A 15,655-nucleotide genomic window follows, 5' to 3' on the forward strand; every position below is an offset into this window, starting at 1 on the left:
ATCTTTTTTTAATTGAGTGACAGAGGGCGCCAGGATGGGGAGGAATGGAAAATCTGGCCATGAGCATTCCCTATTTATCAGTAGGCAAAGACAGGAAGCTGGCAGGTGGGGAATACTTCACCTACTCTCTCTCCCTTCCCCGGCTGGCTGGCGTATGTATTCAGATACAACCCCTCTGGTAAGCACCATACTGTTGTCTGTGTCTGTAAGGTTTTTCTTGTTGTTGTTGTTTTTCTTTCTTTTGTTGCTTTGTTTTATATTCCACATGAGTGAAAACATATGGTTCTTGTCCTTTTCTGTCTGACTTATTTCACTTAGCATGATACTTTCAAGATCCATCCATATTATTGCAATTATCTTTTCTTATGGCTGAGAAGTATTCCATTGTATGTATGTCCCAAATCCTCTTCATCCAGTCACCCACTGGAGGACATTTAGGTTGTTCTTATATCTTGGCCCCTGACAATAATGATGTAATGGACAGAGGGGTACATATATCCTTATGGATAAACTAGAGGCCTGGTATATGAAATCTATGCACAGTGTGTGTCTGTCTGTGTGTGTGTGTGTGTGTGTGTGTCCCTAAGCCCAGCTTGCACCCTCTCCAATCTGGGACCCCTCCAGGGATGTCCGACTGCCTGTTTAGGCCTGATCCTACTGAAATTCCTGATTGCCCCTAACTTCTGCCTGCTAGCCTGATCACCCCCTAACCACTCCCCTGCAAGCCTGATTGGTGCTTAACTATTCCCCTGCCAGTCTGATTGCCCATAACTGTCCTTCCCTGCTGGCCTGGTATTTCCCCCCCACACCACCACCAATTGCTCTCCCCTGCAGGCCTGGGTCCCCCACAACTGTCCTTCCCTACAGGCCTGGTCGCCCCCAACTTCCCTTCTCTGTCAACTTGGTCACCCCTAACTGCCCTCCCCTTATGCTTGATTGCCACCAACTGCCCTCCCTTGCAGGCCTAGTCCCTCCCAACTACCCTCTCCTGCTGGCCATCTTGTGGAAGACATTTTTGACCACATGGGGACAGCCATCTTGTGTGTTGGAGTATGGTCAATTTGCATATTACTCCTTTATTAGATAGGACTAGAGGCCTGATGTATGAAATCTGTGCAAGAGTAAGCCCTTGCAACTCCAGCTGCCCCAGCCCTCACAGCCCAGGCTTTGTCTGGAAGATCATCCAGACAGTTGTTCTGCTGTTTGGCCATTCAGTCAACTTGATTATTATAGATGTTTTCAAATTTTTCTGGTACTCAGAAGAGGCATTGCTAGTGATATGGTAGTTCTACTCTTACTGTTTTGAAGAAACTTCATACTATTTTCAATAGTAGTTGTATCAATTTATATTCCCTCCAGCAGTGTTTGAGGATTCCCTTTTCTCCACATCTTCTCCAACACTTACTGTTTCTTGTCTTATTGATAACAGCCATTCTGAAAGGTGTAAGGTAGTATTTCATTGTGGTTTTGATTTGCATTTCCCTTATAGCTAGTGGAGTTGAGTATCTTTTCATGTCTGTTGCCCTTTTGTATGTATTCTTGGGAAAAGTGTCTAATCAGGTTCTCTGCCTATTTTTAATTGAATTGGCTGGGTTTTTTGTTATTGTTGTTGAGTTGTATGAGTTCTTTCTATAATTTGGATATTAGCACCTTATCAGAAATATTGTTTGCAAATATCTTTTCCCATTCAGTTGGAAGCCTTTTTGTTTGTTGATGTTTCTTTTGTTTTGCAGGTTTTTAGTTTGATATATTTCATTCATTTATTTTTGCTTTTACTCCCCTTGCCGTTGGGGTCAAAGTCATAAACCCTCCCCGAGGCCAAGATCTATAAATTGAGTACCTAAGTCTTCTCCTATGTATTTTATTAAAACCAGGGATTTTTACTCCAGGGGCCAAACATTAACCACAATGCTATGTTTCCTCTCAGTCAGTTCTTTATTCACTTAACAAATATTTATTGAGCATATACGATATGTGCCAGGTGCTGTTTCAGATACCAGGGATATAGTAAAGAACAAAAACGTAAACCCTGCTCTCACAGAGATTGATGGGGTTGGGCAATAAACACCATAAGTAATACATAGGATCTATTTGGCGAGCTAAGTGCTAAGGAAGAAAGTAGGGAAGGGGGACAGAGTGACAAAGGAGGGTGTTCCATTCTTATAGGATGGTCAGGGAAGGACTTTGAAAAGGAGAGAATTGAGAAAAGATATGAAGGAAATGAGGGAAAAATAATATGAATATCTAAGGGGCAAGTGTTTCAAGGAGAAGAGCAGGTGCAAAGGCCCTCAGGTGGGCACATGCCAGAACACCTGTGTGTTTGGAGAGTCCTAGGAGATGAGGCCAGAGAGATAATTAAGGGCTAAACAGGCTGGGCCTTCTGGGCTGTTTTTGTTTGAGTGTTTTTGTCTGGGAGCCACTGTCTTTGAACAGATGAGATGCATAATCTGACTTATGTTTTTAAAAAAATATATTTTATTGATTTTTTATAGAGAGGAAGAGAGAGGGATAGAGAATTAGAAACATAGATGAGAGAGAAACATCGATCAGCTGCATCCTGCACACTTCCTACTGGGGATGTGCCTTCAAACAAGGTACATGCCCTTGACTGGAATCGCACCTGGGACCCTTCAGTTCTCAGGCCGACACTCTATCCACTGAGCCAAACTGGTTAGAGCTGACTTATGTTTCTTCCAGAATCTCTCAGGCTACTTGGTTGAGAGTAGACCAAAAGTGGGAAAGAACAGAAGCAGAGGGACCAGTCATAGGCCTATTGAAACTAATGAGAGATGGGGCCCCTCGAGAAATCCCTGAGCTGGCACAGTGTCAGAGGATGGATGGATATTTTTTGTAGTGCTCACGACAGGTCCTTAACAGGTGCCACAGATTTTCATGTTTGGAACAGTACAAACATTCTAGAACACTTTCGGGGCAATGGAAGGGTGGGGAACTGGGCTGAACACAGCTCCCAATAGGTTTGGCTGGTGGAGATAAGAAGGTGGGGGACCCTATCCATGGTCTGACTAGATAATAGGTGTCAGGGTGGTTGGGAGGATTTGGGGCTCTCTTCTCCAGAGAGCGCTGAGCAGCATGGTGCCCAAAGGTGCCTGGGTAGTTTTGTTTGCCTGGGCTAGTCATGGTTTATACCTGTTGTCCAGGCATAATTCTCCTAGTGTGCCTTTCACTCCCAAATTGTTCCCATGTAGACCAAAAACTATATGGTCACTCTGCCTATTGGGTTTATTACTAAAGGCATTCTGATCCAGAGATTAATTTTTTTCAGGCATTTTTTTTCAGGGGTAAAAGAACGGGATAGTAATGGGAGTGCCTGTGTCCACAAAGGAAAGGAAGCACTAGCTGATAAACAGCAAGCACACATTATTATTATTATTGCCATCACACAAACACACAGCATTGAAATGCAAAGATTGACCTCATTCTTCCATTGATCCACTTTTATGGAGGGCCAAGCACTGTATAAATACCAGGTACACAGAGAGGAACACGGAGCTGCTCACCAGGTGCTCCCAGTCTCTGTAACCTTTGGGCACCATCAAGCAGTGCTTTGTGCATTAACTCACTTAGTCTTCTCACCCTTCCACATAGTGTGAATCATGGGCCTTGTTCTGGGAGTTAGGGACCTGAGGCTCAGAAAGGTGAAGCGATTTGTGCAAGATTACACAGGTAAATCCAGTCTTCTGAGCCCAAGTTCCTAGTTCCAGGACTGCACCCAGCTAGCTCTGACCAATACATCTCCATACTGTTATCAACACGGCAGCTACAGTGATGTGCTCGGATGGAGGGAGGAAGAGTCCTCTCGATTCCCCTTCCCCCTGACTTCTTGCCTGAGGACAGATTCTTATATTTTGTCTGTTATGTGTAACCCTCAATTGGGAGGGGAAAAAAATCTACGTTTAATCCCCATCTCAGCCCTTGATTCACTGTGTGGTTTTGGCCAAATCACTTAGCACCTCTGGGCCTCCCTGTTCGCACCTTTCTTTTCCAGGAAGGCCAAAAGGCAGGAAACAAGAGGAGGGCTGGCTCCCAAGCATTGCAGGGCGGAGACAACAGTGTGGTGCAAATGTTCTGATGTTGGGAGGAGCAGAGGTGGTCCCTGGCTTGTCCCCTAACTTCCACCACCCATGCACTGTTTTTCCTTTGATACTGAGTGAGCTCCCCAGACCTTCCCCTGGACTGATGACTGACAGCTTCCTTTTTCCACTGCTCCTTTCCAGCCTTCCCCTGACCCTCCTCTCTCCACCTCCCCTCCCCATCTCTGGAGGCTCTGGACAGCTCTGGCTATTTATGACCCTCCTGTGGGCCTGGGGCCTGGATTCCTGGCTGGTCCTTAGCTCTTCTTTCCAAGTCAGAACAGCTTCCCCTATGGCCCTAGAATGTGGCAGCTAATCTGGGGATCAGATACCAGGAGCCTGACTCCTCCTCCTCTGCAGCTGCCACTACCCTGTTTTTAGGGCAGGCATTCCCACCCCCATGTTAGCACTGCTGAGTAAGTTTCTATCAATATGGCCCTCTTGCAAGGAGGACACTGGGAGGTATGGCTTCTACTTTAAGATCATACCAGGAGTTAGTGGGATGCTGGGATTTGAACCCAGTTGTGTCAGCTTCCAAGTCCCATGCTTTTCCCACTGTGCTATCCTGCCTGGAATTCAGTTACAGTGAGAGCGGACTCTAGTCTACACAGGTCCCATAAATGAACTCCTCACAAGGACATTGGGTAGGCAGTAGTATTGTCCTCATTGTTTTGGTGAGAAAATTGAGACCAGAGAGGTTAAGTGACTTGCCCAAGGTCACTTAGCTAGTGAGAGCTCTGTGCTCCCAAACAGATGCTTTCAACCCCTTTATGCAATCCCTACTGCTGCCAGGACTTGGGAGGTCAGGCTCTGAGGGATGAGGGCACGAAGGGGCCTGGGCGGGGGGAAGGAGTTCTCAGAGAGACTGGGCTCTGGAAGCACTTGGTATATGTGTGTAGGGGGATAGGCATAGAGACAGGCAGCTGGCAAGTGGGGATGGAAACCAAAAGGACCTCTTCCAGTCTGCCCTTGTGAGCCCCGGCTGCTTTCCAGGCGGCAGAAGCTGGAAGGAGCTGGGTTAGGCCCAGGGGAAGCCACAGCTTGCCTTCCTGGTCCCGTTTCCCATGGTCGTTTCAGGAAACATTCGGAGGAGCTGGGAGATGGCAGAGGAGGAGGGACCAGGGCCAGGCTCAGCCACTCCTTGGGTCTCGGCTAGGTGCCGAGCTGCCCTCACAAGGAAGGGAGGAGAGAGGCCAGGAGGCAGCGGTGGAAAATAGCAGCCCCACCAGGGGAAGGTTTAAATTCTCACTCGGTGCAACAAGACACCGGAGCAGCTCAGTGGTGTGGGTGCTTTATGTGCAGGAACAGCTGGGACCCAACAGCGCGTTGCCCCAGAGACCCAACTCGAGAGTGCCAGCCCCTCGGTCACTACTGAGACGAGGTACACAAACAACGGGCTGGACACCCCCTGCCGAACAGGGCCTGCCCCTCTAGCAACCGCTCTGTTGACATAAACATGGGGATGTCCAGAGCTTTGGCTGGGTAGGCGGAGGGGGCCAAGGGTCTCCCCGAGTCTGCGGTTAGGATCACAGGAGAGGCCAGGATTTCCATTGTCCTCCCCTGCAGGACACAACGCTTGGCTTGCCATGCAGGACACACTTCTGTGAGCCAAAGGGTGACACTCAGGACTTTAGTCCTGGTCACCTCGGTCCTCCATTCCAGTGGCCGCTCCCTTCGCGGTGTCTTTGAAGAAGGTATTCTGATAAGAATCACCACACATTAGGGTGACTAATGCTCTTTCCTCTTCGAAGGGGTGTTTGCAGGGTCAAAGAACCTACTGGGGAAAAATGAGAAACTTAACAACCTTTGGGAGAGGAATTTCAGCCCATAGCAATGTGCTGGAGTTGGTGCAGGTGGAAAAGAGAGGGTTTTTCTGTGCTCCCTGAGCAGATCACGTCTGGGGGTGCGGGGGACCTCAGACATATTGACACTGGAGGGATGAATGAAGCTGAGTAGACCCACTGGCGCTCTTGGTGTGACAGAGGGCTTTTCCGGGCCTGCGGGCTGGAAGAGGGGCCCATGTGTGTGAAGGGTCACTGGGAGCAGAAGGGGAAGGGGCCTCTGGGAACTCCTGACGATGAAAGAGGGAGTCCAGATTCGAGGTGCCCCCTCCAAAGCCAGCTGTGTTCGGAAGGGTAACTGTGAGCCACAGTGAAGGGTCAGCAGTAAATCCTTAGAACCAAAGAGTCCTGTGCTTACTGTCTGGAACTGCAAGAAAGGGGAACTCTGGGAAGACTGACCTGGGGCTTGGGATTCAGGGGGACCCTAAGGGATAGAATGGCTGGTCACCACCACAAAGGAAGACAGACTTGGGAGCCCTGGCCCGGGCCTAACAACACAAAGTGGGGTCTCACCTTCTACCACAGCATCCCCTCTACCTGCCCGCAGGCAGGAGAGGCCAGGGATGCACAGAGAAAACACTCCTGCCCTCTGCCCCCTCTCAGCTCCCCAACCTTTGTCCTGCACATAACCCCACCAGTCTGACCTCCTCACCTGACCTCTGGGCATTTCCATTCTGCAGACACTGGCAAAGGGAGGAGGAATGAAGGGTTCAGGGGAGGAAAGGAGGGGCTATAATATACTAGAAGGGGACCGTCTGCCCCTATTTTACCTGGTGCCACTCCCCCACCTTTCAGACATTGGGTGGGACAGCTGTACATGGGAGAGGAGTCTCCCCCGCCCTCTTTAGATACCATGTGGACACTCAGAGGCAAACAGAAAAACACTGCCCAAGGACAGAGCACCCACATGATTGGGATGGCAGAATCCTGGGACACATCTGGCAAGGACAGAAGGCAGCTTTGACCCTATTTAAGCACAGCTCTAGGTAACTAGAGAGGAGGGCTGAGGGCAGCGTGTTCCAGGTCAGGTTCAGCATGGGAGGTGGGTAGAGAAAGAGGCCCAGGTGGGCGGGAGACTGGGGAATAGAGGCTCCCATCCAGGAACCCAGGAGCTGGTGCAGACGAGGATTTTAAGGATGACTTTGGGGTCAGAGCATGAGAGGTTGGGGTTGGGATCCTGCCTTGGAAGCCCTTTTGTTTGGCTCATGCCATGGAAGCCCTTTTGTTTGGCTCATGCCATGCCAGATAGCCATGCCATCCCAGGGCTTGGGACACTGCCCAAATCAAGCTTCCTTCCAGGGCCAAGTCCCTAAAACTAGAGGCCTCCAGCCCCCTGAATTTGTGGATGAGCTCACCCTGGAGAGGTCAAAGTCATGCGGTAGGCATGGTGCATCTTCCTGAGGGTGAGTTTAACTTCTAGACTTAGTTGGTACCATGAATAAACTTGATAGCACATATTTGTAATGCTTACAAGAGACGATGATAGTAATAATGACAAATACTTGAAGGTGTCACTTGTCTAAGCTCACCCAGCAATAGTAGAAGCAGGATAAGAGCCCACTCAATGTGGCTCCCAAACCATTCTCAGTCAATCTTTATAGATTACCTTTATACATTTAAAACAGTTACATGTATATGTGGAGTTATACATTCAACTACAACAGCTTTAAAAATATGATTGAGGCCGAAACCAGTTTGGCTCAGTGGATAGAGCATCAGCCTGCAGACTGAAGGGTCCCAGTTCGATTCCGGTCAAGGGCATGTACCTTGGTTGCGGACACATCCCCATTGGGGGATGTGCAGGAGGCAGCCGATCGATGTTTCTCTCCCATCGATGTTTCTAACTCTCTGTCCCTCTCTCTTCCTCTCTATAGAAACTCAATAAAATATTTTAAAAATGTGAATGAGGCGAAGGCACAGTCCACATGAACGTGTAAGGTAAGGGGCCAGGGATTTTGTGTGTCTGGCTCTGGTGAGGCCAGTCCCAGACGTAAGGGACAGGCACTTTCCCTCCTGGCTCCAGGAAGTTTGGGAGTACAGTTGGGTTTTAAAGCAAGGTGGGTATCCAATTGTCTGGTGACTCAGAACCGTGTGTGCTTTTTAAACTGGTGGCCTCTGAGATTCCCCTCCTAGAACAGCTAACATTTGTTAAGCACTTCCTCTGTGTCATCCATCTTTCTATCGTTATCTCATTTATTTTTCCCAACAATTCGAGGAGGTTCCCATGTTACAGACGAGGAGAATAAAGCACAGGCAGTGAAGGTGCACCAGTGACCGGTGAGTAAATGACAGAGTCAGTATCCAATCCCTGGTCTGTTGGTTTCCCGGGTCAGAACTACAAACCACACTGTGGCCCTCATTTCCCCTGATGATCTGAGTCTGTGGGTCTGGAGTCCAGGCCTTGAACAAGTGACTTAGGAGGTCCCTGGCCACTTTGAGAAGCAATGCCCTGTGGCAGCTGTACTCAGTCTGGCTGCGCATTAGGATTACCTGAGAAGTTTCAAAAACTATTAGTGCCCAGCCCTTCCCCAAAGAGAGGCGATTTGGTCCAGAGTTGGGTAATGGTTGATGGGGTGCAGGTAAAGCATTTTCTTTTAATGGGACAGTGTCTTCATTTAATCAATCAACCAATCAACCAAATAGTCAATCAACAAAGATGTATGGCCACATGCTCTGTTGTGCCCTGTGTTGCCCTGGGGCTGAAGATGCAAAGATGGGGTGGGAACACTGCATGTGCCCTCCAGGAGTGCTGGTGACCAACCTGCCTGCTGGGCAGAGCATGTCCAGTGTGTGGAGGTGGGAGGGTGCAGACTCTTTCTCTCCTGTTCTCCTTTGGTGAGCTCCAGAAAGAGCCAGACTCCACAGATGGTGATGTCCTCTGAGAAGATATAGTTACCCAGGTGACAGAAACACAGGTTGTCAAAGGGAGCAGGGCCCCAAGGCTCCCTCCATGTCTGGAGCTCTCACATGGTAGCAAGCAGCTGACCAAAGTGCTGGGCACTCGTTCAGTCTGAAGATACCCAAAGCCCAGTCCCAAGGTTCTGATTCCCAGATCTCTGGTTCAGTCCAAGAAATATGTGTTTTTAATAACCTTCCAGATGGCTCAGGAACACACTCTCAGGGTCCTGCACTCCCCAGGAAGGTTTAACAACACTAGTGCTCAGGCCCATCCCTAGCGAGCAGGGGCAATGTTCCTAAAGGCTCCTCTCCATGGGCCTTATTTAGGATTTGGGCAGATAGCCACAGGGCAGTCACATACTCCCATTAGGGCTTTGAAAACAAGAGGTGGGAAAGATAAAAATAAAAATGCCAATGAGAAGTTGTAGAAAGAGAAAAGCAAGAGAGAAGGCTGGATAAGAAGCTCCTATTGAATTCACTCGTCACCCCAGAGCCTTACTTCTCTCTCTCTCTCTCTCTCTCAGCAGTCATCTGATTTATAAAAAGATATAACAAAATTTTAAATGATACAAAATATCATTTTCAAAACAACATCAGTATCATTTCCAAAACATTACCAAAAAGTGAGTGTATTTAACTGTTCTCAATTCATAACAGCAAATGTGTGAGTGGAGCAATAATGCATGTTGTAGCATGGTTAGTAAATCTGCAGTAGAGAAAGTTGTTTGAAGGAAAGCAGAGAAATGTTGTCTTTTAAGTATTAGAACCGAGGGGCTCCATAATCATCTGGTATCTGCTCAATGTTGTACCTATGGTTAGAAATGTACAGGGATCTTCCTGATTCTTTGTTTAAGGTCCCAGTCAACTGTGGCCACAAGATAACACTTGTGCTGAGTTACTCTCTGTACTAAGCAGTCATCTGCAAAGGTCCTTTGTGTGCGCATGGTAATCGTTCAAATCTTGGATCCTTGGTGATCCTTATAGCTACTCGATACTTCTGCTCCAACTTCTCAGTTCCAGCCATTACACAGTCAGTTATACAAGGGATACACTTGGCATAGAGACACTCCATCATTAATTGCACTAAGCCCAGTTTGGCCTTAATGGAAAAGTTGAAAACATTGGTATCAACCAGGATGTGGTAAGGTGGGCCTAGCTGTGTGTTATATTGAAAGAATAAGCAAGAAGGATGTTGGGGGACTTCTCTTACATTGAGTGCACTGGGATCTTTCTTTTGTTTCTTTTTAGGTTTTAATCTATCCTTTTCTTTAAGCCTGTGATCTCTGAGACTAAGCATTTGCTTCATGTTGAATACTTCCTGGTTTTCTTTTGCTTCCCCATGCTCACATCACACCCTTGTTTCTTTCTCTGTCTCTTTTTTAAACATTTATTTATTATAATAGTTATTAACTAATGTAAAAAACTAACAATATGAGTATATGAAAAAAAATGATCTATAATATTATATTAATCACAAAAGGCCTTAGTATGGCATATCTTGCCTAATGATAGATAGATAAGCATGCTTATTGACACCTACAGCCAATTAGGAGTGAGTATGCAAGTTAACCCAATAAAGATGGTGATGACGCAGGCATTCCGCCCCGCCCCTGCAGCTCTGGGCCTCTGAGCAGCATAGGAAGGTGGAAAGGTGGCTCTGGCCAGAGTGAAAGCGATGCTCACAGCCAGGGGAAGGAAGGCCCATTCTGGCACGAATCTTTGTGCCTCGGGCTTCTAGTATAATGTAATATATAATAGATCTTATAACTCTTTAATTATATATTAAACCAGAGGCCTGGTGCACGGATTCATGCACTGGTGGCATCCCTCAGCCTGGCCTGTGGGGATTGGGCCGAAACCAAAACTGGCTCTCCAACATCCCCCAAGGGGTCCCAGATTGCAAGAGGGTGCAGACTAGGCTGAGGGACCCCACTGGTGCATGATTGGGGCTGGGATGAAACCCTAGGAGGGTTCCAGGGCGTGTCTGGTCCATCTCACCCAGCCCCAATTGGCCAGACCGCAGTGGCAAGCTAACCTACTGGTTGGAGCATCTGCCCCCTGGTGATCAGTGCATGTCATAGGGACTGGTTGAATGGTCTAACGAATGGTTGGACGCTTAGCATATTAGGCTTTTATTATATAGGATATGGACATTAATATAATGATCATAATTAATATAATATCCTAATTAACATAAGTTATTAAGTAAAATTATTATTATGAGATATGTAATCTAATATATAATTAATATTTAATAAAATATATAAACTTGACATGTACAATTATTATTCTTTTTTACTTTTCTGTTTTGCTTTTATTCAACTTTTCAAAAAGATTTTGTTTTTCAGGTCATTAAAAACCAAAGTCTACATTTTGGGGCCAGATTTGGGAGGGCACGGGAGTGAAGTAGAGATGGCATGTCACCCTCCTCATACATACATTCATACATTCCTTCACATGTGCACACTTACACACATGCACACACTTCTATTCCACTCTGTGGCCCTAGACATCATTCGCTCAAACATGTCCTTCATATCATATCCCCAAAGTTAGTCTCAGGGTTTTATTAATTGATATTACTAAATTAATATTTATTAATATAAGATTTATTAACTTATATTAAGTATAAAATAAGTTTCTTTCCTTTTTCCCATGTCTCTCAATTCTAATAAAAACTGGCACCAAGGGAGCCAGGACAGCGGCCACATTGGGGTGAATTACCTTCAGGGACTCCTCAATGCCTGGCCACCTCCCACTCCCCACATCCCCCACCCCCCCAGCCTGCCTGCAGTCTCTTCCACCCCTCCCTGGCCTTCCCCCTCCTTCCCTGCGCCCCGGTGCCTCAGTCGCTCTTTTCCCCCTTGGGCAGAGGCTGGTGCCCTGGACAAAGACTGTCCCTCCACAGGCGGTAGGTGATGGAAGCAGAGACAGTGAGCCAGGCCAGGTAGGGCAGCAGGAGCAAGGCGGCCAGCTTGTTGATGGGGTGCCAGATCAGCGCCATGGTCACCACCAGCCCGTAGAGCAGCAGCAGGTGCAGCAGGGCCTGGGCAGGGGGCAGGGTGGTCAGGCATGCTGGCCTGAGACCCAGGTGCTTCCTGTAGCACCCTAGACCCCCTGAGCCAAGTTCCTGAGGCTTTTTGAACTCCACCGGAGCTCATAGTCTGCCCACCTGAACTGCCTGCCCCTGATTGACCTGCTTCGGTAGTGCTCCCACTGCTGAGCTCTGTGCACCTTACCAGACCAGGGGAGTAGGCTGCAAAAAAGAGGGTCAGGGAAGTCCAGCTGATGGCGAGCTGCACAGCATAGAGGCCGAGAGGCAGGGTCAGGTGCCGCCCAAAGCCCCCTCCGAGGTCCTTCCACACCAGGTAGGAGGCATAGCTGTGAAGAGATGGCGGCAGGAAAACTCACAGGGAGGATGTTCCATGGCAAATGGAGGAAGCCCTCTGCCTTCAAAGCTCCTGCGTACAAAGAAAGACCCCCTTGTGGGCTGAAATGAGGGCAAGTATGTCTAGGCATCATTTGGTGGCTGGGAGGAGACGGTGGGGACAGTTGGGCGTGGTGAGGTGGGTGAGGCTGGGGAGACTTGGAGAGGACTGGCTGGAATCCTAGGCAGGCGTAGAGGGACCCATATAAGAGGCAAGCTGGGGTGCCATCCCTTTGCTGGTCAGGTATAGGGGCTTGTTCCCACCCCAATGGGTACCAAGCCCAGGGCATGAGAAAAGGGTGCTCACCCAATGATGGAGTAGATGGCTGTCCACACGAGCAGCAAGATTTTGTAGGGTGGGCACCAGGGCAGTTCCCTCAGGTGGTCACACCAACCAGACATCCTATGCGGGGCGAGGAGCCAGACCACGATGGGCCCCAGGAGGGGCAGGGCCACAAAGATGGCCCCTTGAGGCCACATTCTCCTCCAGGAGGCAAAAATCTAGGGGACAGAGAACATGCTAACGGTGAGCCTTCCCCTTAGTCCTTTCCTTGTGTCCCTCATCTGCTTCCTCCTCCGTCTGACACCATTCCTGGCCTGAGCGCCTCCTCCTCCCATCTTACATAGGAGGTCTAGGCCAGTGGTTGGCAAACTCATTAGTCAACAGAGCCAAATATCAACAGTACAATGACTGAAATTTCTTTTGAGAGCCAAACTTTTTAATCTTAAATTATATAGGTAGGTACATTGTTATTTACTTAAGTAGGGTACTCCTAAGCTGGCCTTTGCTAATAACTCAAGGAGCCACTGCAGGAGCATGTGGCTCTCGAGTTGTGGTTTGCCGACCACTGGTCTAGGCCATCACCCCTGCTTAGACCACCTCCCATCCTTCTCCCGGGAGCCCTACTGCCCAGCTGCTCTTCTGGTTTCCATGGGCTTGTTTTTCCCACCCTTTCATCAGGCGCTCGGAGGACACTGTCCAGTGTTGATAACGGCTTCTGAGTTAAAAGCTCCTCTCCTGCAATGTGGATCTGAATCCTGGAGCTCAGGCCCATGCATGACCATATTTTGTGCAGGTGGCTCTTGGCCAGGCCCTCGACGGGGACAGTGCCTTAGACTGAACTCAACAAGCTGACACAACTGGCCTGAGAGGACCATATTTGGAAGGTGGGAGCCTGAGATCCCTGAGGGTCTTTTCTAGTCCACAGTGGGCCGGCCCATCTGCCGGGCTTATCTTCCTGTGCCAGACTGGCCCATGCGGGGCCCGCCCAGCCTGAGCTCCGGCCTGAATGCCACTCAGCAGAGTGACGCTGTGGGATCTCTTCTCTGAAGCCTTAGGTCTCACCTTCCGCTCAGGAGCTGGGGGAGGGTCCCTACATCCATCCTCTTCCAGAGGTTCTGTGCCACAAACACCCACGCCCAGATTTCCGTGGCCTGACTTCACAAGGAAACAACCCCCTGATTGTTTATTAAGCTGCATGCTCATTTGCATGTTGCTGTGATGCCATCCCCACATGGGATGATGAACAGACCCTCCCCCAACCAAGGCCCCACCCTGTCATCTCATTTGCATCTGATATGTCAGCCCCCCCCCCCCCCCATCCCTCCCTACCCCATGATGGACAGGATTGAAAGGGAAAAACCGATGGCTATTCTCAGCATTCTGAGGTGACTGACTGCCCGCTCCATACTCTCCTGTCAAGGGCCCTGACCATATCCTGGAGGTTCTGGGGACAAGACTGACCAGGCTGCCTGCCTGGGCATCCTTTGACTGATCTGTTTTTGCTCCTCATTCTCTACTTGTTCATCTCCTGCCTTGATGTCCCTGTTTCTCTGTGTTTTCTTTTGTTCTCTGCAACGTTGGAGGCCCACCCCCCTCCCACCCCCATCCTCTTTTCTCCTGCTCTCCACCATTCCCAGTGCACCCTCATTCTCAGGCCTGTGTTCCCCTTACCTCAGGCAGCACCTCCCAGGCTGGGTACCCGATGATGTATGATGTGTGAGAGGCAGAGGTGGGTGGGGGAGGGGAAAAGGGCAGAGTAGGGCTCCCAGTGGCCCGCCTTTCTCCAGTGACAAGGGTGGTGGTTTTGGCTGAGGAGCCCAGGTTGCTGCCTGCATGGCCCTGAAGGGCTCTCTCAGACCGGGGGCCCCTGATCTGCTTGGCTGAGGCCTCTGGAGGGGCCACTTGTGGGTGATTGAAGCTTTGGCTTTGTGAGAGCCCGATCTCCTGAGACAGATCGGTCCCAAGCTGCATCCCGTGAACCAGCTCTGGGTCCACAGGGGTGGAAGGGACCCTCAGATGTCTCTAGAACCTTCCTGTAACTGAGATTGACCCCAAGGGTTCTTTTTGGAAATGAATTCATGATGCATGGACACAGCCCCTGGCTGTAGTTGTTGGTCAGCGGAACTTTTCCTGGCTTGGACGTAAAGCTTGACCAGTCATCCACAAGCCCTTAGAGCTTTGTGACTCCAAGGAGTAGACAGCCTTCCGTGTGGCTCAGACAGAGCTCTTCCCGGGAAAGACAGACACCTGCCCTCTCCATCCCCAACAGCGTTCTGATCACTCACTGCCCCTTGCTTGTGCTTTAGGCGTGAGGTCTCCTTCCAGGCTGGCCGCTCTCCACCTTCCTTTGACCACCTCTCGACTTGGGGGACCCTGGGAGCTGTTTATCCCACGCTCTCACCTCCCTCCTCCCAGCCCCTGCCCCACCCTGCCCAGGAAGGCAGCAGAGGGGTGGAGTTGCAGTCAAAAGCTAGAGAATCATTAACTGAGGTGAAAGCAGCGGCAGTTACTTATTTTTTAGGGGAGATAATATCTGTGGTTTTGGGGGGGGTTGCAATGGTTTCTCAACTGCAGGAGACCAATCCATGGCGATAACAGTTACCACTCACAGAGCACCTGCTTTGTGCTGAGCGCTATAGATTTATTAGCTCAATAATGACAATGATCATCCCTCACAAGAGAGACATTGTCTGCATTTGACAGACAAGGGGCTCAGAGAGGTTGAGCTACTGGCCTGTGATGACCTAGCTGGCAGGTGGGTCACCTGGCTTCGGTGTTGGCAGTCTGGATCAAAAATGCATCTTTTCTCTTAGCTGGTCCACTCATTCAGCCAGCGGGTCTTTGTGCAACACTTGCTCGGGGTCAGGCTGCACCAAGAGCTGAGGATACAGCAGCAAATAGCTTTAAAAACATCCCTTTTCACAGGAGCTTTCATTCCAGTGGCACCATCTTCCCTAGACAGAGTTTCTCAGGAAGGACTCCGGTGGCAAACGGCCTGAGGTTCCGCTCTCCCTGAGTCCCTGCCAGCACAGACTGTGGATGGGTGGGGGCGGGGGGAAGAGCAGCACTGACTAGGGAGCAGATATGGGTTCGCCCCAATGCCACCAGCTAATTG

At 49.4% G+C, this 15,655-nt stretch overlaps 1 protein-coding gene and 1 pseudogene across 2 annotated transcripts; both read right to left on the reverse strand.

Moving 5' to 3' along the window:
- Positions 1–9,352: 9,352 nt before the first annotated feature.
- Positions 9,353–10,213, reverse strand: LOC118705268 (annotated as a pseudogene).
- A 905-nt stretch (positions 10,214–11,118) lies between these two features.
- TSPO2 (translocator protein 2) lies at positions 11,119–14,930 on the reverse strand. 2 transcript variants are annotated; one of them, XM_036413770.2, is made up of 4 exons: positions 14,212–14,930; positions 12,565–12,758; positions 12,070–12,211; positions 11,119–11,876 (listed from the first exon to the last, which is right to left on the reverse strand). In XM_036413770.2, the coding sequence occupies exons 1-4, from the start codon at positions 14,509–14,511 to the stop codon at positions 11,676–11,678; spliced, it is 837 nt and encodes a 278-aa protein (XP_036269663.1). In that variant the 5' UTR covers positions 14,512–14,930; the 3' UTR covers positions 11,119–11,675. The 2 variants fall into 2 exon arrangements, with proteins under 2 accessions (XP_036269663.1, XP_045429217.1); XM_045573261.1 differs by having other exon boundaries at positions 14,826–14,912.
- Between the last annotated feature and the right edge of the window lie 725 nt (positions 14,931–15,655).

Source organism: Pipistrellus kuhlii, unplaced genomic scaffold (genome assembly GCF_014108245.1).
Source record: "Pipistrellus kuhlii isolate mPipKuh1 unplaced genomic scaffold, mPipKuh1.p scaffold_m20_p_5, whole genome shotgun sequence".
In the NCBI taxonomy this organism is placed as follows: domain Eukaryota; kingdom Metazoa; phylum Chordata; class Mammalia; order Chiroptera; family Vespertilionidae; genus Pipistrellus; species Pipistrellus kuhlii.